At 41.3% G+C, this 19,205-nt stretch overlaps 1 protein-coding gene across 3 annotated transcripts in view; it reads left to right on the top strand.

The window, feature by feature from the left end:
- Positions 1 to 19,205, top strand: part of ENTREP2 (endosomal transmembrane epsin interactor 2) — a 443,554-nt gene that overhangs the window by 358,762 nt on the left and 65,587 nt on the right. For 2 of the 3 annotated variants that reach the window (XM_058542293.1, XM_058542295.1), the window contains exon 4: positions 17,667 to 17,801. The exons of the other annotated variant lie outside the window; for it this stretch is intronic. In XM_058542293.1, coding sequence (XP_058398276.1) covers positions 17,667 to 17,801 — 135 coding nt within the window. The remainder of the gene's footprint in view (positions 1 to 17,666; positions 17,802 to 19,205) is intronic. 3 annotated transcript variants of the gene reach the window in all.

The raw sequence follows: 19,205 nt of genomic DNA, 5'->3' as shown, positions 1-19,205 counted from the left end.
TTAAACATTTTGGCAGAACGTTGAAGAGATTAAAACCTTTAAAACTAAATTGGTAATAATCATAATGTGGTAATTGTTTTTTTGTATTATTGAGATATAATTCATATACTATACTATTCACTCATTTAAAGTGTACAATTCAGTAGTTTTTAGTATATTCACCAATAGGTGCAGCCATCACCACAATTTTAGGACATTTTCATCACCTCAAAAAGAAAGGCTGGACCCTTTAGCTATCACCCCACTATGCCCCTATTCCCACCTCCACCCCCAGCCCCAAACAACCACAAATCTACTTTCTGTCTCTCTAGATTTTCCTGTTCAGGACGTTTCACATGAATGGAATCACACGCTGTGTGGCCTTTTGTTTGACTTCTTTCACTCAGCATGATGTTCTCAGGGTTCGTCATGCTGTAGCACCGTCACTGGAGTTTCTGGGGTCTTACCAGGGTCATTCAGTGTCTTGAGTGTCCACCAGCACGAGAGCTATCTAGTCCCACATCACTAGGGCTGTGTTTTGGGAACCCCCCACTGCCATCGGCAGGGATGCTGCAGGACAGAGGGGTCACTCAGGATAAGCAGGGCCAGGACTAGGTGAGCCGAGTCACTGGGTTAGGCAGCTGTCACCAAATTAGTGAGAATGTCTGTGAAAGTGGTAGAATCCTAGAAGTGTTCAGAAATAGGGGTGATTTGTTACAAACCTAGTCTCCAATTAAAATAATAAAATGAATAACACCAACAACTAACAACATTTGCACTTTGCACTTTTGCCTCCGTAACCTCATGCGATGCTCACTGTGACCCCAGAAATCCGAAGCCCAGAGAGGTTCTTGGCTTGTCCTGGGTCACTCTGTAGCAGATGGGACCCGAGTGGGTCAAACTGTGTCCCCCACACTTTGCTTCCTCCGTGTCTCTGCAGGCTCGTCCCCCTCAAGGAGGGTCTGCCTCCTGAGCTCCCCGGGATGCTCAGGCTGCCCCCCTGAGCTCCCCTCCCCCGCCCTCCCGCCACCGGCCCCGCATCCTGCTCTGCCTCCCGCCAGGCTCTAGCTGCTTGACCTCCAGGTTCAGCCTCCTATGCTGCCTTCCTTTTGGGAGTTTCTGAAGGTCACGTTATCTGTTTCTTTTTGCTTCTGTACGAGAATGGAAGGGGCATCCCTCTCTTTTTGTTGTGTAAGCCCTTTCTACTCCCAGACAAGCTGATGGGCCATAAATAAGGGGAGGCAGGCTGGCTTTTAAATGCTCCAAAGAGATTCATGAAAAATTACCGTGGCTTCATTTGCAAAGCTCTGCTGTGTCGTTCCCAGTGACCCGAACACACAGGGGCACTCCTGAAATAAATCTATCAGCCTCCCGCACACCAAGATGTCGAGGTCAGAGAACTAATTAGGAGGGTTCCAGAATTTTGCTTAGAATTGATCACAAACTCTGTGAAATAACCGGTGGAAAAGATTTATTTTGATGTCTATTCCCTGGGGTCACTGAAGGGTTATTTGACTTGATAAACTCTGCTTTCCGGCCAAGCCCAGCCTCTGCCTTCCTTTTCCCCAAGGAAGCTGTCTTGCCATTTACATAAGCCCCTTCAGTCGTTAACACCGAGATAGAGACGCCATCATATGAAATAATTCCTTGCATGTGTTTGAGATGGGGGAGAACAGACTAGATCAGGAGAACTGGACTTTGTCCAGTTGATAACAGCAAAGGGACACATTGAAGCCAAAGGCAATGCTCCCAATCTCCCAATCCAAAGGAGGTGCTTCCGCCCACCCCTGCCTGCGTGCCGAGGGTCAGAGCATGGCATGAACTTGCCAGAGTGGAACTTGACTCTTGTTTACTTATGTAGTTCTCTAGGAAGAAGAAAAGGAAAACAACCATTTGGTACATTTCTTATGGTTTCTTTTTATGAGTTGATTAGATTCTAGATGAGAGGAGCCTTTTTGGAGGGCCACTTGGCCTGTATTCTTTTGGGGCATACATCCCTTACACTGGTGCATTCTTGGTGCCCAGTGCTCACTCAGCCGAGAGGCAGGCCTGAGAACCAAGCTGTTCCAACTGGACTTCTTCTCCAGGATGTGGAATCTCTAGTAGAGTCTCTGAGAGGAGGGGGAATTAAGGACTTGATCCCAGCTGTGCATCTAAAGGAGACGGCACGTAGTCAGACCACTGATGTCCTCAGCTCCTGCCTTGTAAGATTCCTTCCATGGGTCATAGTCAGTTCATGTTTTTCTAAATCTGTTTTTTTTTTTTATGTGTGCCAATTTCATTAATTGATCATTTCATAGAAAATCATCTATTTTTTCTATTTTTTTCAAATTTACTGGCCCAAGTTATTCCTAGGATTTTGTTCTCATGTTTCATCCCCTCTGCTTTGTATTTTTGGCCCTTTCTCATTTCTAATGCTATTAGGGATTTAACTCTTTGCACATCTCCTGGCAACATGTCCACGAGCTCCAGACCCACAACCTAGAAGCTTAGCAGACTCAGTGGGGAATGTTGTGTTTTGATTGTTCCAGCCCCAGGCCTGGATGGCCAGAGCATCCCCGAGACTTTGTCCTGGTTTGTCTTTTGTTTGAGACTATAGTTCCTGAGATTCTTCTTGGCTTTTAAAATGACTCCACATTCCATGTTTATGCAACCATTCTTTTAAATTTTCCTTTATTTTTATTGTTTTAATTTAGATTCTTAAAATATATTTAGTCAAATATATTTTATCTTTATATGTTTTGAGACAGTTATAGATGAATAGCCTATTATGCCAGCACTCTTTATTAAACAGTCTATCTTGCCCCTACTGAACTGAAATGCTATTTTTTTCATATACTAAGTTTCTGTAGATTATTGGTCTGATTTCTGAAACTAATCTATCCCACTGATCTTATCTATTTTTAAGCCATTACTTTAGTATTTTGATTATAGCATCTTGATAATAAGTTTAATATCTGTTAAAGCATCTACTCCTCCCGTTATTATTCTTTTAAAAATTTTTTGGATAATTCTTACGCATTTATTATTCCGTAAAATCTTTAAAATAATTTCATTCAGTTCCATCTACTCCATTGGGATTCTGATTGAAATTCCGGCACACATGTGCATTCCTTGGGAAGGATTGGCATTTTTAGGATACTGCAGCTTTCCATTTAGGAGCAGGCTGTGCACCTCCGCTGATTTGGGCCATATGTATCAGTCAGTCATCAGTCAGAGTTCTGAGTTGTGAGGAAACCAACTCAAGCTATTTTCCACGGAGAGGGAATTATTATAGGACCCCAAATGGCTCACAGAGTCTCCAGGATGGCCAGAAACCAAGTTTGGAGGCTATAAAGCCAGGGAAAGAATGATGCTCCAAATCATAACAAGGAACTGCTTTGAGGAAAGACCTTGTCATCACCACTGGGTGTGTTGCTGACCCGCTGACCCTGGGCTCTGGACACTGCCTCCAGAACCTCAGTTCCTGGCCCTTCTGGAAATGGCATGCATCTGCTACTCCCAATGCCAGAATGAAGTCTGTTCAGTGCATGCCTCTTTGTGTCCCAAGCTCCCACCTAAAGTCTGGTGAAGGCGTCTTGTGTCCCATGGGTGGAACCTGGGTCACCTGCCCGCTCCTGCTGAAAGGCAGGCTGGGAAAGCATTTCTGGAGAAGGTGGAAGACTCATAAGGTAGGGATTCCCCAAACTGAGGAGGAGGGCTCCGTGGTAGTGGGTGGCCAGATAGAATGACGCACATCTACTATACCTGAGTTTTTGCCATTTAATAACATTTTATAAATAGTTTCACATGGGTCATTTAATTTTCATGTTTAATTTATTTCTAAGTATTTTATATTTGTTGTTACTTTGAATAGAATATTTTTGCCATTTTTATTTTTAATTCGTTATTACTAGTATCATATTTACTATAATCAATGTAACAAATAATTCTTAATTCCAGTCATTTTTAGTACAATCTCAGGTTTTTTAAGATATTGATCATGTCATTTGAAAAGAAAGACAATTCTTTCTTTTCCAATATTTACACAGCTTACAATATTTTCTTATCATATTACATTAGCTAAAGCCCCTAAATCAATGTAGAATTGTGGTGATGATCGTGGATAGCTCTGTCTCACTCCTGATCTTAGTGGAATTGCCTTCGGTATTTCTCCGGTTAAAATGATGTTTGCTTTTGATTTGTGGCAAAAGTCTTGTCAGGTTTATATAGTTTTCTCCTATTCTTAATTGACTTAGAGTTTTTATCATGAATGCCTGCTAAATTTTATGTTCTGGTTGTATGATATCCATTTATAAGGTCATATGGTTTTTCTCTTTTAATTTGTTGATGGAAAAAATTTTCTGGATAGATTTACCACTGTTCTAGAATTCTGTTTCTAAAATGAACCTTGGGTATTTGTCAGGGTAAGCTAGGTTATGGAAACAAATTAATACATAATGCTTAACACAACTAAGTTTTATTTCTCCCTTGTTCTACGTGTCCATCAAAAATGTATTGGGATGCTCTGGCCAACCAGGCTTGGAGCTGGAGCAATCAAAACACACACATTTATCACCAAGGCTGCTAAGCTTCCAGGTTATGAGTCTCCAGGTCCTGGGTGTGTTTTCAGGAGATGCCTTCTGAGCATACGGCCAACCCTAAGGAAAGGGCAGCCAGAGACTGAGAAAGACAGCATTGATAACGTTTGAGCACTTGGTTGCCACCATGCCTGAATTCCAAACCCTGGACTCTTTAGTTTTATGAATCTATAAATTTTCCTTCTTGTTTAAGGCATTTTGACTTGGGTTATGTAGTTTGCATTCAAGAGTACTTTTTAATACAGCCATGGAACTTAATTCCTTTAATATAGCGTTGGATTCAATTAGTTAATATTTTGCTTAGAATATTTGTTTTTTTTATTGAAAGGAAAAATTGGCCTTTTATTGGGGGAGCCTTTTGTTTTTCAGAATTGCTGTTAAGGTTATGCTAGCTTTATAAAGATAACTGGGGTGTTTTCTTCTTAGTCTTTTGGTCTGAAATTGTTTTAAAATCTGGAATTATCTTTTCGTTAAAGGTCAATGTGAACTCACCTTGAAATGCCATTTTGTACTTTCCAATATCTTCTATGGTTATTGGTCTTTAGGTTTACTGCATCTTTTGGACTTATTATAATAGTTTATATTTTGCTAGGAAATTATCCATGTCCTTTAGATTTTCAAATTTATGGCTATAGAGCTGCCCATATTTTTTTAATCTCTACTATATCTATAGTTAAAGCTCCTTTCTCATTCCTAATGTTGTTTGCGTTGCTTTCTTTTTAAAAAATCAATCCTACCAGGAGTCTGTCTATTTTTTTTCTTTATTCAAGAATCTTCTTTAGGCTTTATTCACCCTAACATCTTTATTTCTATTTCATTAGTTTCACTTTTTATGTTTGTTAAATTTCTTTTTTCCTATTTTCTATTAATTTGTTTTTGTTCTTTTCCTATTTTAAGTTTTACATTTTATTTATTTTCAAGAAAGCCCATCTGTTTTTAACCTTTTCCATTGAGAAATATAAAACACATAGAAAAGTGCACAAAACAAAAATATATAGCTCAGAAATTTATCATGAGGCAAATATCCATGTGACCTCCACCAAAGTCTAGAAACAGAGCATCCCCAGCGTCACAAGACCATCCTTATGCACTCCCAGTTCACTGCCTCTCCATTCCCAGGGAAGACAACCACCATCCTAATTTTTATGATAGTCACATCTTTCATTTTCTTTATAGTTGTACCAACCATGCATGCATCTCTGAACACTATAGTTTAATTTTGCCTGTTTTTTGGAATTTCATTTAAATAGAAGTATTTCTTCTTTTGTGTTTGGCTTCTTGCATTCAACATTATGATGTGCAGTGTACTCGTGTTGTATGTAGCTGTAGTTCATTCATGTTCATGCTTTGTAATATTGCATGATATGAATGTAATACAATTCATTCGTCCATTCCACTGTTGATGGACTTCAGGCACTTTCCTATGTGAGGCTGTTTCAAGTAATGTTGCTATGAACTTTCAAGCACATGTTCTTTATTACCATTGCATGCATTTCTGTTGGATATATTCCTAGAATTGAAATATTTGTTAGATATTATATTAGATTGGGTAGTAATCTTTAACTTAAGTAGATGATGCCAAGCTGTTTTCCAAAGTTGTTGTCTCAATTCACACCCCCAGCAACAGTGTAAAAGAGCTCCTGTTGCTTCACGTCCTTGTCATCACTTGGTATTGTCTATTGTCATTATTTTTCAATTTTAGCCATTCCAGTGGGCGTATAATGGCATCTCATTGATTTTGATTTACGTTTCTCAGATTACTATTGTGGTGGGGCTCCTTACCAAATGTTTTATATTGGGTTGTTTGTCTTTTTCTTTATTTTTAAGAGAGAGGTTTTGTTTTGTTTTGTTTTGGATGTGAGTCCTCTGTCACTCACATGTCATGTAAAATCTCCTATTTTTACTCTTTTATGGATATTGTTTGATGAAAAGAAGTTTTTAACTTCATATAGTCAAACACATCAGTCATCTGTTTATTTGTAACACATTTTGAGCCTTGTTAAAAAGTGTTTCCCCACCCCAAAGACATGAAAGTATTCTCCTATATTATTTTTTCACAGTTTTATTGTTTTGACTTTCACGTGTTCATCTATAATCTATGATAAAAATGCTTCAAAGAGCAATTATGAACACTCCTGAAACGAATAAATAAGAAGCCTCAGCAAAGAAATAGAAGATATAAAGAAGAATCAGATGGAGATTTTAGAACTCAACACGATAGCTGAAATGAAAAGCTCAGTGGAGGGCTCAGTGGCAGAATGAAGGGGAGAGAGAAAGGAATCAGTCAACAGGAGGACAGAGCAATAGAAATTACCCAGATTGAACAACAGAGAGAAAATCAACTGAAAACAAAAATGAACAGAGCCTTGGTGACTTGTGGTCTAACATTCATGTCATTGGAGTTGCAGAAAGACAGGCCTGGAAAAGTATTTGAAGAAGTAATAGCTGAAAACTTCCCAAATTTGACAAAGGACATTAAGCTACAAATTTAAGAAGCTGAGCAAAGCCAAACAGGATAAGCCCAAAGAAATCCACACCAAGACACGTCATAGTCAAACTTAGGAAAACTAAAGACAAAGAAAAAATCTTAAAGCTGCCACAGAAAAATGACACATTACCTATAGGAAAAAAGCAATTAGGAAGGAAAGCTTCTGTGTTTTCTAAAACCACTATAATAGTGAAGAGTCTTGTTTACAGGCTATGATTCTTTATGTCCTCCCTCCTTCCCCTTTTCTTGCTGTAGGATATTTGTGTAGTTACCATATATTGTCTTTTCATCTTGTTCATCTTTAACATGGAAGTTCTGGCCATATCATAGCTTTTCTTTGCTATTATGAAGAAAATCTCTAAACATGTGGAAGTTAAACATCACACTTCTAAATGATCCATGGATCAAAGAGGAAGTCCAAAAGGAAATTAAAATATATACAGAATGGATGAAAACAAAGCACAACATATCAAAATATGTGGGATGTAGCTAAAGTAATACTGAGAAAGAAGTTTATAGCACTAGATGCATACATAAGAAACAAAGAAAGGTCTCAAATCAATAACCTAATTTCCTACCTCAAGAAACTAGAAAGGGAAGAGAAAATCAATACAAAGCAAGAAGGAAATAAAAAAGGTAAGAGCACAAATCAATGAAATTGAAAACAGGAAAACAATTGAAAAAATCAATGAAAAAAGGAGCTGACACTTTGATAACATCAACAAAATTGACAAACCTCTAGCAAGAAAAAAAGAAAGAAGACACAAATTAGCAATATCTGGAATGAAACAGGGATATTACTATAGAAACTACAGACACCAAAAAGATGATAAGGGAATGATATGAGCAACTCTCCACAAATAAATTTAACAACTTAGATGAAATAGATCAATTCCTTGAAAACCACAAACTACTATAACTCACACAATACGAAACAGATAGTTTGAATAGCCCTATAACTATTAAGGAAATTGAATTTATAATTTTAAAACTCCCCCAAACAAAATCTCCAGGCCCACATAGTTTCACTGGAAAATTCTACCAAACATTTAAGGAAGAATTAACACTATTTCTACACAATCTCTTCCAGAAAAATAGAAGAGGAGGGAATACCTCCCAATTGATATTATGAATCTAGTATTACCATGCTGTCAAAACCAGACAAAGACAGTACAGAAAAAGAAAACTACAGACCAATATCCTTAATTAGTATAGATGCAAAAATTCTTAATAGAATGTTAGCAAATAGAATTCAGGATATATAAAAAGAATTACACATCATCACCAAGAGGGGTTTATTCCAGGGATGTAAGGCTGGTTCAGTAGTAAAAAATCAATCAATTTAATCCACCAAATTAACAGACTAAAGAATAAAATCACCTGGTCATGTCAATTGATGCAGAAAAAGGCATTTAACAAAATTGAACACTCTTTCATGATTAAAAAAAAATAAATCTCCAGAAAAATAGGCATAGAGGAGAACTTCCTCAAGTTGAAAAAGAGCATCTACAAAAAGACTACAGCTGACAGTACACTTAATGGTAAAAGACTGAATGCTTTTCCCCTAAGATCAGGAACTAGGCAAACATGCCCACTTTCACCACTATTGTTCAACGTAGTACATAGTGCTGGAAGTTCTAGCCAAATGCAATAAGGCAGGAAAAAATAAAAGGCATACATATCGTGAAGGAAGAAATAAAACTAGCCTCATTTGTAGAGGATGTGAGTGTCTACATATAAGATCCCAAGGGAAAAAACCTCTTAGAACTAATAAGTGAGTTCAGCAAGGTCACAGAGTACAAGGTGAACATACAAAATTCAATTCTATTTCTCTGTATTAGCAATGAGCATATGGACACTGAAATTAAAAATATAATACTATTTACAATCACTCAAAAAATACATAGCTGTAAATCTAACAAAACACGTACAGGACGTGTACACTGAAAACTCGTAATGATGATGAAATAAATCAAGGAAATCTAACTAAATGGAGAGACATATTGTGTTCATGAATTAGAAGACTCGACATAGTAAAGATATCAGTTCTCCCCAAATTGATATGCAGGTTTAATGCAATTTCTGTAAAAACCTCAGAAAGGTTTTTTTTTAGACATAGGCAATCTTATTTTAAAATGTGTATGGAGGGGCCGGCCCCATGGCTTAGCAGTTAAGTGCGTGTGCTCCGCTACTGGTGGCCCGGGTTCGGATCCCGGGTGGGTACTGACACACCGCTTCTCCAGCCATGCTGAGGCCGTGTCCCACATCCAGCAACTAGAAGGATGTGCAACTATGACATACAACTATCTACTGGGGCTTTGGGGAAAAAAAAGGAGGAGGATTGGCAATAGATGTTAGCTCAGAGCCAGTCTTCCTCAGCAAAAAGAGGAGGATTAGCATGGATGTTAGCTCAGGGCTGATCTTCCTCACACACACAAAAAATAAAAAAATAAAATAAAGTGTGTGTGGAAAGGCAAAGAAACCATTTTGAAAAAGAAGAATGAAAGGAGAGGAATCAGTCTATTTGATGTCAAGACGTATAGCCACAGTAATCAAGACTGTGTGGTTGGTGGAGAGATAGACACATAGATCAATGGGACAAAATAGAGAACACGGAAATCACACGAATATGCCCAACTGATTTTTGACAGAGGTCAAAAGCAATGGAGAAAAGATAACAACAAATGGTATTGGAGCAATTAGACATCTATAGGTAAAAATATCAACCTTGTCCTAAGTTTCATACCTTATGCAAAAATTAACTGAAAATGCTTCATAAATTTAAATGTAAAAATGAAACTATAAAACCTTTAAAAATACATTGGAGAAAATCTTTAGGATCTAAGACTAGGCTAGGCAAAGAGTTCTTAGAGTATCACCAAAGTATGAGAGCAAAAATTGACTTTAGTGCTAAAAATGACCCTGTTAAGAGGATAGAAGACAAACTAAAGACTGTGAAAACATATTTGCAAACCACATGTTCAACAGAACTATGTATTATGTATGATTTTTTGTCTTTTATTCTGAAGTTATAATTGTTTTATTTTATTGTTTGTTTAATGTCCTGTGTCCCTGTCTCTAATTCCTTCTCAGTCTCCCCAAGAGAATGGAAAACATCCTCTGAATATGATCCTACCCATCAGGTGTTCTGTCAGCTTTATTTTCTTCCTAGAGACAGTTCCATTGAGCCTCTGTCTGCTGCTTTAATCTAGACCAGTCGATCTACAGGCAGTCTGTATATGCTCGGTATGTACATGCTAGGACATCCTTCTCCTATCATCTCAGAATTCCCTTCCTCTCTTTTCTGTGTTAGATGCCCTCTTCTCTTGTTTCTTGGCTGAATTCCTCATTTGGGGGAAGTATCTCCTCCAGGACTTACCTGGTTAAAATGAAAAAGACTGAAACTTTCACGGGGCCGGCCCCGTGGCTTAGCGGTTAAGTGCGCACGCTCCGCTGCTGGCGGCCTGGGTTGGGATCCGGGTGCGCACCGACGCACCGCTTGTCCGGCCATGCTGAGGTGGCGTCCCACACACAGCAACTAGCAGGATGTGCAACTATGACGTACAACTATCTACTGGGGCTTTGGGAAGAAAAAGGGAAAAAAAAAGGAGGAGGATTAGCAATAGGTGTTAGTTCAGAGCCGGTCTTCCTCAGCAAAAAGAAGAGGATTGGCGTGGATGTTAGCTCAGGGCTGATCTTCCTCAAATAAAAAAGAAGACTAAAACTTTCAAGTGTAAGCCAGCAGGATGTGGAGCACTGGGGACTCTTGTACAGTGCCGGTGAGTGTGTAAATTGGTACGAGCACTTTGGAAAATGGTTAGGCATTATCTAGTAAAATTGAAGATCCAGGGACCCAGCAGCTCCATTTGATAGGTGTATTCTACCCAAAAGAAATATGCACACATGTATCAAGAGAGAAGTACAGAATGTCATAGCAGCATTACTCTTAATTGCCAAAAATTGGCAACAATACACATGTCCATCAGAAAGAGAATAAATATATGAATGGCAGCATGTTCATGTAATGTGTTATTGTACAGCAGTGAACATGAATCAGCTATACCTGTATGCAATAGTATGGATGAATCTCACAATTTTGAACAAAAGAGGCCAGGTACTAAAACTATTTTTGATTCCATTTATATCAAGTTTCAAAAGCAGGCAAAACTACCCTATAGTGTAAATGGTAAAAGTATGAAGTTGAAAGCATGATTACAAAAAAGTGAGGGAGATGGTGAGCTTTTGGTGCTCTGGAGGGGAGGAACGATGGGAGAGATGAGACAGGAGAGGCCTTCTGGGGGGTTGGCCATGGTCACATGGGTCCTTGCTTGATGATGAATCATTGAACTCTATAAGGTTTGTTCTGTGCACTTTTTGTGTATGTGTGTTAGGTTCACAATATGAACAGTGAAGAAAATGGGCAAAGATAAGAATGGTCCCATCCCCCAAATTAGATACTATTTTATTACCCAGCACATGGACAAAAATGTGTAAGTCTAACATTACCGAGCACTGGTGAGGATGTAGATAAATTTGAACTCTCATACGCTGTTGGTGGGGGTATAATTTGTTCAAATATTTCAGAAACAGATTGGCCTTACCTGGTGATGTTGTATATGCATGTGCCATAGGACAAAGCAGTTCCACTTTGAGGTGTATACGCTTAAGAAACTTGCCTATGTGCACTGGGAGATGTGCATGTCACATTGTTCATAATAGCAAAAGACTGGAAACAGCTTAATGTCCATCAGCAGGAGAAGGGATAAAGGCATTGTGTGAAATATAATGGAATAATGTACAGCAATCCAAATGGATAAACCAGAGCTCTTCATTCATGTTACTGAATTTCCAAATATAATGTTGAGCAAAAGAAGCAAGGCATGTAAAAATACATACTGCATGATCCTATTTTTAAAGTTTAAAAACTGCTAACACTAAAACATATACTGTTTAAAGATTCACATATGTAAATATGTGGCAAAATGACAGCAAGGGAATGATTGACACAAAATTTAGGATCATGGCTACTTCTTGGGTAGGGAAGTGGTGGCTATGTGATCAGGAAGGGGCACAAAGGCCTCTGAAGGTCTGGTAGTGTCTGTTTCTAAGTTGAGTGGTATGTACTTGGTGTGCATTATTATTCTTTAAACTGAACACTTTCATTTGAGACTCTTTCCCATATATATGATATATTTCATATTAAAAAAGTTAAACAGAGCCAACCCTGATGGCCTAGCGGTTAAAGTTCAGCACGCTTCGGTGGCCCCGGTTCGGTTCCTGGGTGCAGAACCACACTGCTCGCCTGTCAGTAGCCATGCTGTGGTGATGGCTCACATAGAAGAACTAGAAGGGCCTACAACTGAAATATACAACTATGTACTGGGGCTTTGGGAAGGGAAAAAAAAAAAAGAGAGAGAGGAAGACTGGCAACAGATGTTAGAGCGAATCTTTCCCAGCAAAAAAAAAAAATTAAACAAAAATGTTCATGACATATTAAGTGCAAAGCACAGACTTAAAAATTGTACAGTCCCATTTAAAAATCTGTTTGAATATCCCCAAATGTTAACAGTGGTTATCTCAGGGTAGAGGGAGAGCTTGCAGGCAATTTTTATTTTTGTTGTTTTATTTGGTATTTCTAAGTGTTTTGCAATGATCATATATTACTTCTGTAATCAGAAAAAAAAAATCACCATAAATGTTGTCTAAAATACAAAAAAAGAAAAGGAAAAGAAATGGCTCAAAAATCTCTCCATTGAACAAGCTGGATTAGGGAATAGGACCCAGGGGGGTTCTGACTGACCAGCCCTGGTCCCATGCTCCGGTGTCAGCCCACATGCCTCAGGCTGGAGCAAGAATGTTGCTTTGCACCAGCTTTGTGCACACACTATGCTGGAACCGGTGAGAGGCATGAAAGGGAAGAAGGGCTGTGTCCCCAAGACCTCACCACCCCAAGGGGGAGACAGTGAGTAGACAAAGGACCCGGAAGGTGTTTGAGGGCTTTTAGGAAATGGTTCTGGACACACTAATGGGGGACAAAGAAAGGAAGTTTGGTGAGGGGTGTGTTTGAGCTGAGTTTTCTGGGATGTCAGATTTAGACTTAGAGTTCAGGGAGGGGCAAGCCAGGGCTCAGAACCCTTGCTAAGAGGGCTGGGGACGCTCCCTCCTTGGGCACGGCCCTGTCCTCCACTAGCCAGTTGGCCGGTTTCCCTGGTAGTGTCTGCCAGCTCATCTAGTAACCTAGCGTGCTCCTGAGTGTGAAGTCCTCATCCTTTAGAAGTGCTTGTGCCACCCCATTTCCTTATCTCCCAAACTGCACCTGACTCCTCTTGTGGGCCTTCCCAGTCCCACCTGGTCAATAGCGGTCACAGTGAGTTGCTGGGATGTGCCTTTTCTTGTGTGGGGATGGTTGGTTTTGAGGCATTACCTGAGACACTAGGAACTGTAGCTAAAAGAGATTTTCCCTGACTGTAGAATCTTACCTCTCCAGTTGGAAAAATTGTTGTGCTCTGTGCAGAAAGTATTGGATTGTGGCATGGAATTCAAAGTGAGCATTCTCTACTTCCTCTTTAATAAACATCCAGCATGACACGCTGTTTCAAACTTACTATTCAGGACTTGGCTGTGGGCACCTTGCAAATCTTCTTTTAGGCCTTTCTGTTCCATTGAAGGAGACCTACCCATCAAGTTCCCCTTTTAGAAAGTCCTGAGTGACCCAGATAACTGACCACTTGAGTTACCCTGCTTTTCCCTTCCCGCGCCCTAATTCCTGCTCTTGTTTTAAATTCGACCGTAAAGAGTGAACCCGCAAAACCCCAGACACTCCACCCTGGGATCTAATAAAGGCAGAACCTCGAGTCTGCCCTGTCTCCTCTCTCTCTCTTTCTCTCTCCCTCCCTCCCCAGGACCTTACTGTGTACCCTCCAGGACTTGTGAGCAATAAACCTTTTATTTCAGAGTTCCCTGATAGTTGTTGCTGAGGTACGTCTGGCAATCATAATAAGAACCACAAGGGCTGGTCCAGCCACCACGTTGGCTCTGGTCAGGGGAATGTCTGGGGCTCGCCACAGGTGATATGGCCCAGATGAGTACCCCAGGCATTCCTAGCTGATAGCATCACTATCAACAGGCTGAGACCAACAGGAGACAGTTCCCAGGCAAAAGGCATGATTGTTTGACTTCCCCATCCTTCTTCATTTCATGGCATCTCTAGTTGGAGGAGAGCGTGTAGACGGAGGGGTCTATCATGGAACAACGTCAGATTCTCTACTCGGGGAAGCTCCTTTCTGAAAATGCGCTGTGTTTCACTTTGACTTACATTTCAGGTCTAAAGAACACTAGCTACTTCCCATTCACCCAGTGAATACTTCCATCTTCTGATTCTTAGGCAAAGGTGGGGTTAAACCTTTGGATACTGTCATCCCCATTACTGCCCTTATATAGCACATTGACATTATACAGAAAAGTATAAAAATCATGCACATAAACGCTAACCTCTGAAATGTTCCCTTCCAGCTCACAGCCTTCTGCAGGCTCTGCAGGCCAGTGACAGTGGGTGGCTCCCTCTCCCTCTCCTGCCATCTTTGTCCCCATAACCAACCACCCCCTACATACTGTCTTATGCTTGCTTCAGATGAGAGACGTCAACTCTCACAAGTTGGCATAGTTATTCCTACAATTACAAAATAAATATTTTCTAGCAAAGAGGACCAGATATTCAGGGATTTTACAGGATTTTTACAGATTAATCTTCAGATTTCAGGAATTGTGTTTCCTATTGACTCTTGTAAGTCTCAGTGCCTTAAACAGAGGGCCGAGGGTGGGCATGTAAGACACCTCAGGAGAAGGTCAAGGAGAGGCACTCCCGGGGCTGCCTTAGGGGTGGGAGCACCAGCCCCACATCCCGAGAGCTTGGCCTCGTCAAAGATAAACAAGGCCAGACACTGAAGTGGGAAGCACTTTTAATCAGAAATTAATTTTAATTTTAATCAGAAATATACTATTGCAATATGGAGAAGAGTCCACCTTGAACTGGACTCCACTTCGACTTGCACAGAGGTGACCGGATGTTTTAAAGGGAGAATGAGGGAGTAGGGAGGGGATGAGTGGGGCCTCAGTAGAGTCAGGGAGGTGAAAAATTACAAAGGGGTGGCAGTGTCAATGCGATGAGGCCGGCTGTGTCTGCTGGCTGGGGCTTACGGAAGTGAGGCCCCCGACCTCCCACAGAGGCTGGGAGATGGGGGCCCTGTCTTCAGGAGTTGGCTGGAACAGTCAATTCTTCTGGCAGCCCTGAGTTTTCTCAGGCAGGCCCTTTAAGTGGAGAGAGGGTCTCGTAGGGATGTGGCCTTGAACTGTTAGAAACTATGTTTGTATGTTCAAGTCTTTATAGGCCCAGGTTGAGGCCTCGTGGAGAACAGGACTCGGAGGAGCCTGGGCAGAAGTCAATCAAGGAGAGAGCCTTTGTCAGCCTGCCTCCCTCCTCGCCTCTCTTCTGTGTGGTGCCCTCACAACTGCTCCCTTCCCATTCTCCTAAGTCCAGCACTAGCGGAGGCAGACCATTCCTCTCCTTGAGCAGATCCCCAGCTCTGATGGCCAGAGTCCACATACCGCACACTGGGTGACCTCAGAACCTCCAATTAGAGGGGCACTTTGTATGAACTTTTACCTTTTATTTTTTTATTTTTTGTTTTCTTGAGCTATAATTGGCATATAACATAGTGTTAATTTAAGGTGTAATGATTTGATACATGTATGTGTTGCAAAATGATCACTACAATAAATTTAGTTAATGTCCATTACCTCCTTTTATTTTTTGTTTAACCTTTGTTTTACCTTTCAAAGTTTTACCTCTTCCCTTGTTTACCTTTTAAAACTTGGCCTTGAGAATCATAATCCTTCTTTTCCTATTTCTTGGGACTGGAAATAAATATTGCAAATAACATGAAAATGGAGATTTTGGTTAGGACAGTAGCCATAGTGACCATAGCTGTGTACCTTGGTCTGGCCTGCACTGCTCTGCTAGCATTGTTGCCAAACACCGGGTCACCATGTCCATAGCACAGCCTGGCCAGCCAGCAAGGATGGGGCCTTGCCCAGAGCATGCACCAGGTGCCACTGTCCCGTTGGGCTTGCTGAGTTCTGTGTGTTCTGTGGGTCAGCGGGACATGCTGCCTGTGTCTACGTGAGAGGAGCTGGGAGAAGGACGAGAACTGAGCCCCTGGGTTGGGTGCCGGCTGTGCCTTCTCTGGGGAGTGTTATTATGGGGGTGCTGTTATGGCTCCTTTAGCCGGGATCCATGCTCAGCCTGGACTTCAGCACTGGAGACTGGAGACGTCTCTAGAAGCACTGAACGCAAAGGCAGCTTTCCCCGCCCCCTCATCCCTGAGGTGGGGTGGGGCAGTAGTCTGTGCAGGTACCGCCCTCCTCCTGGGGCCTGGCCCTGGCTCTCTTCCCTCTGGCTCGGGGTAGATTTGGAGAATCACTACAGGACGATCCTAGACACCCGAGTGCCCCCCCCGCCACTCAAACATCCAAAAATAAAATTGTAATTATTTTAGGAGATCAAATTAAAAAAGCAAAAACAAAGCATAAAGTAGGTAAAGAATAAACTATCCAGCAGTTTAAAATAGCTGAAAATTTGGCCATGGACAATACCCTTGACCTATGGCTGTCCCTTTTTTATTTCACTTTTCTGGAAGTCTGTGTTTGTGAGCAGTTGGGTGTGTGTATGATAGAAGTATGGAGGACTCAACCAGAAGTGGGAACGAGGAAGTGAGGGCAGGTGGGTGAGGCTGTGGGAGTTGCGGAATGCAGTGACTTCTCAACGCATTTCTGCAGCCCGGCTGAGGGGTTCCACTTCAGGCTGCAGGTTGGGGTCTGGCGTGCTCCGTGGGTCTCCTCCTGAGCTCCAGGCTTTTTAAAACACTTGAATTTCATCTTTCCTTACATGGTTTTTAATTTTCTGAGGTATTTTTATCTATTCAGCATTTATTGAATGCCTACAAACTCATTGGCATTGTGAATCCTGTGATGGTAAGATGTGGTGGCTGCCCTCAGGGAGCACCCAAGACAAGAGTAACTACAGCTGGATAAAGTAAGTCTCCAGCAGAGGTGGGCCGGAGTATTCTGCCCAAAGGAGAAGCAAACGCTCTGGAGAGGGAAAACCAGACAAGGCCTCAATGGTGGAGCTGGAGTTGGGTCTTGACGGATGAGTAGGAGTTTGGTAGACCATAACGTGAGACTGGAAATTGCTAACATGGGAGCAGAATGAGCCAAGTCACAGAGCTATGAGAACATGTCTCTATACCTAACTCAATATGAGTAATTTTCCAATTATTTACTTTTATCTCTGTTAATTCATCTGTAATTTTTTAGAACTTTATAGCTTAAGTTTCTTCAAATTTATTTTTTCTTTTTTATTAATTGCTTTTAAAATAGGAATTTGAATTCCCAATGATGTTTTTCATGGCTTTTGTCAATAGAAATTGTTTTGTGTTTATGACTTAAAGAAAACTAGAATGGGATGCTTTGAACCTAGACATGTTCTTCATTGTGCATCTCAAGTGTCCCCACCAGGGCAGAATGCCGTTTTAATTCTGAGCTCTGTCTGTTCCTCTGTCTAGATTAAGTTTGACAGTGTCGAGGTGTGTGTCTGCTGTGAAATGCAGCACCAGTCTTCAGGCTGCAGCAACCTGGGCGAGACACTGAAGCTGAACCCACTGCAGGAGGACTGCAATGCCGTGCGGCTGACGCTGAAGGTGATGCTGCGGGCCCCGCTCGGTCATGCATGTCATCCCCCGCATCACTGCCATTCTAGAAGATTTTGTTACTGTATATGTTCCTTGCAGTTCCTAATTCATCTAGGTAGGTTTGGTGCAACAGGGAGTATCTTTGCGGAGAACATTTTCAAGGATTATAGATTTTCACTTGAAAGGTGTTGCTTTCTGAATCTCGTGTTCCATTTTTACCATTTCGCTTTCCCGCCTCTGACATGTGCGCAGTAACATATGAATGGTTGAAAGAGGTCTTTACAAATATGGATGTGATACATTCTACTGTTTTCCTAACATTTTTGCTGTTACACCATCAGGGAACAGAGGGGTATTTATTTTGCCTTTTTAAAGATATGTGGAGAAAGAAGTTTTACAGTTTCCCATGGCAATCTATTCTCGAGTACAGCATTTGATTTTTTTAAAAATAACATGGAAAATTGTTTGTATCACTCTTTTCTTTTTTTCCGACAAGTGTTTTTTTACTCCTGAAAACCAAAATTGGCTGCTTAAAAATGCATATGAACAATGAACCCAATTCTTCTCCTCTTTCCCCTGAATGAAAGTGTGCTAAAACTTTTTTTAAAAGATGTGGCCATGGTCAAGCGTCGGTGGTAGGATTGTATTTACAGTGTGTAGGGAGCTCTGTAGAATGTGTATGGGGAACCCAGTGTGTGGGGAATGGGAGACTCCAGAGAGCCACCTGGAAACTGGGGAGAAAGACAGAAGTGTCGCCCTCTGGAATGGGGAGCCTGTCCTCCATAGGTCATTTCAAATGCTGAGGAGAATGACCACTCGCTCTGGGTGAGCTGCCTGTTAACTGCAGTGTACCATGAAACTGGTTGGCAAGCAAGTGTGACATATAGAAATAGAAGAGGCACCTAAAGTACATGGTAGGAGTTGGTCTGGTGCCCCAGCACCTGCCTTGTTTCACAGGGAGGCATGGTCCACATTCAGTGGTCATAGCAGCCCACCAGAGTGACAGATTCAGCGGGGTCAGAGGAACCTAAACTGCAGCACTCAAGGGCCCCGTCCTCTTACCTGCAACGTGTTTCTTGCTGTCCCACATTGCACACAACCATGGTTTTTATCTTACTGCATCTTGGGGCCACTCAGGGTCGGTGCCTGGGGCTCCCCGTGGCCTTTCACAGCTGTCCTGGGATGGGGACGTGAGCTCGCTCTGAGATCTCATTCTGACAACTCCTAAGTCACCTCCTCAACCTGGGCACCTTTTCTTTGCATGTTCAAAAAACTTAACAAGACAACAGGTAATTATAATTACACTGCAACCACTACCCCCTGGAAGAGCTGACGCATCCCTAGGGGAACCTGTCAGTGCTGGAGGCCACTTGAGTGTGCGGATGCAGTCAAGCAGCTAAGTTACCTCTCTCT

This window comes from Diceros bicornis, chromosome 5 (genome assembly GCF_020826845.1).
Source record: "Diceros bicornis minor isolate mBicDic1 chromosome 5, mDicBic1.mat.cur, whole genome shotgun sequence".
Classification (NCBI taxonomy): domain Eukaryota; kingdom Metazoa; phylum Chordata; class Mammalia; order Perissodactyla; family Rhinocerotidae; genus Diceros; species Diceros bicornis.
This window is presented reverse-complemented; position numbering and strand designations above follow the sequence as displayed.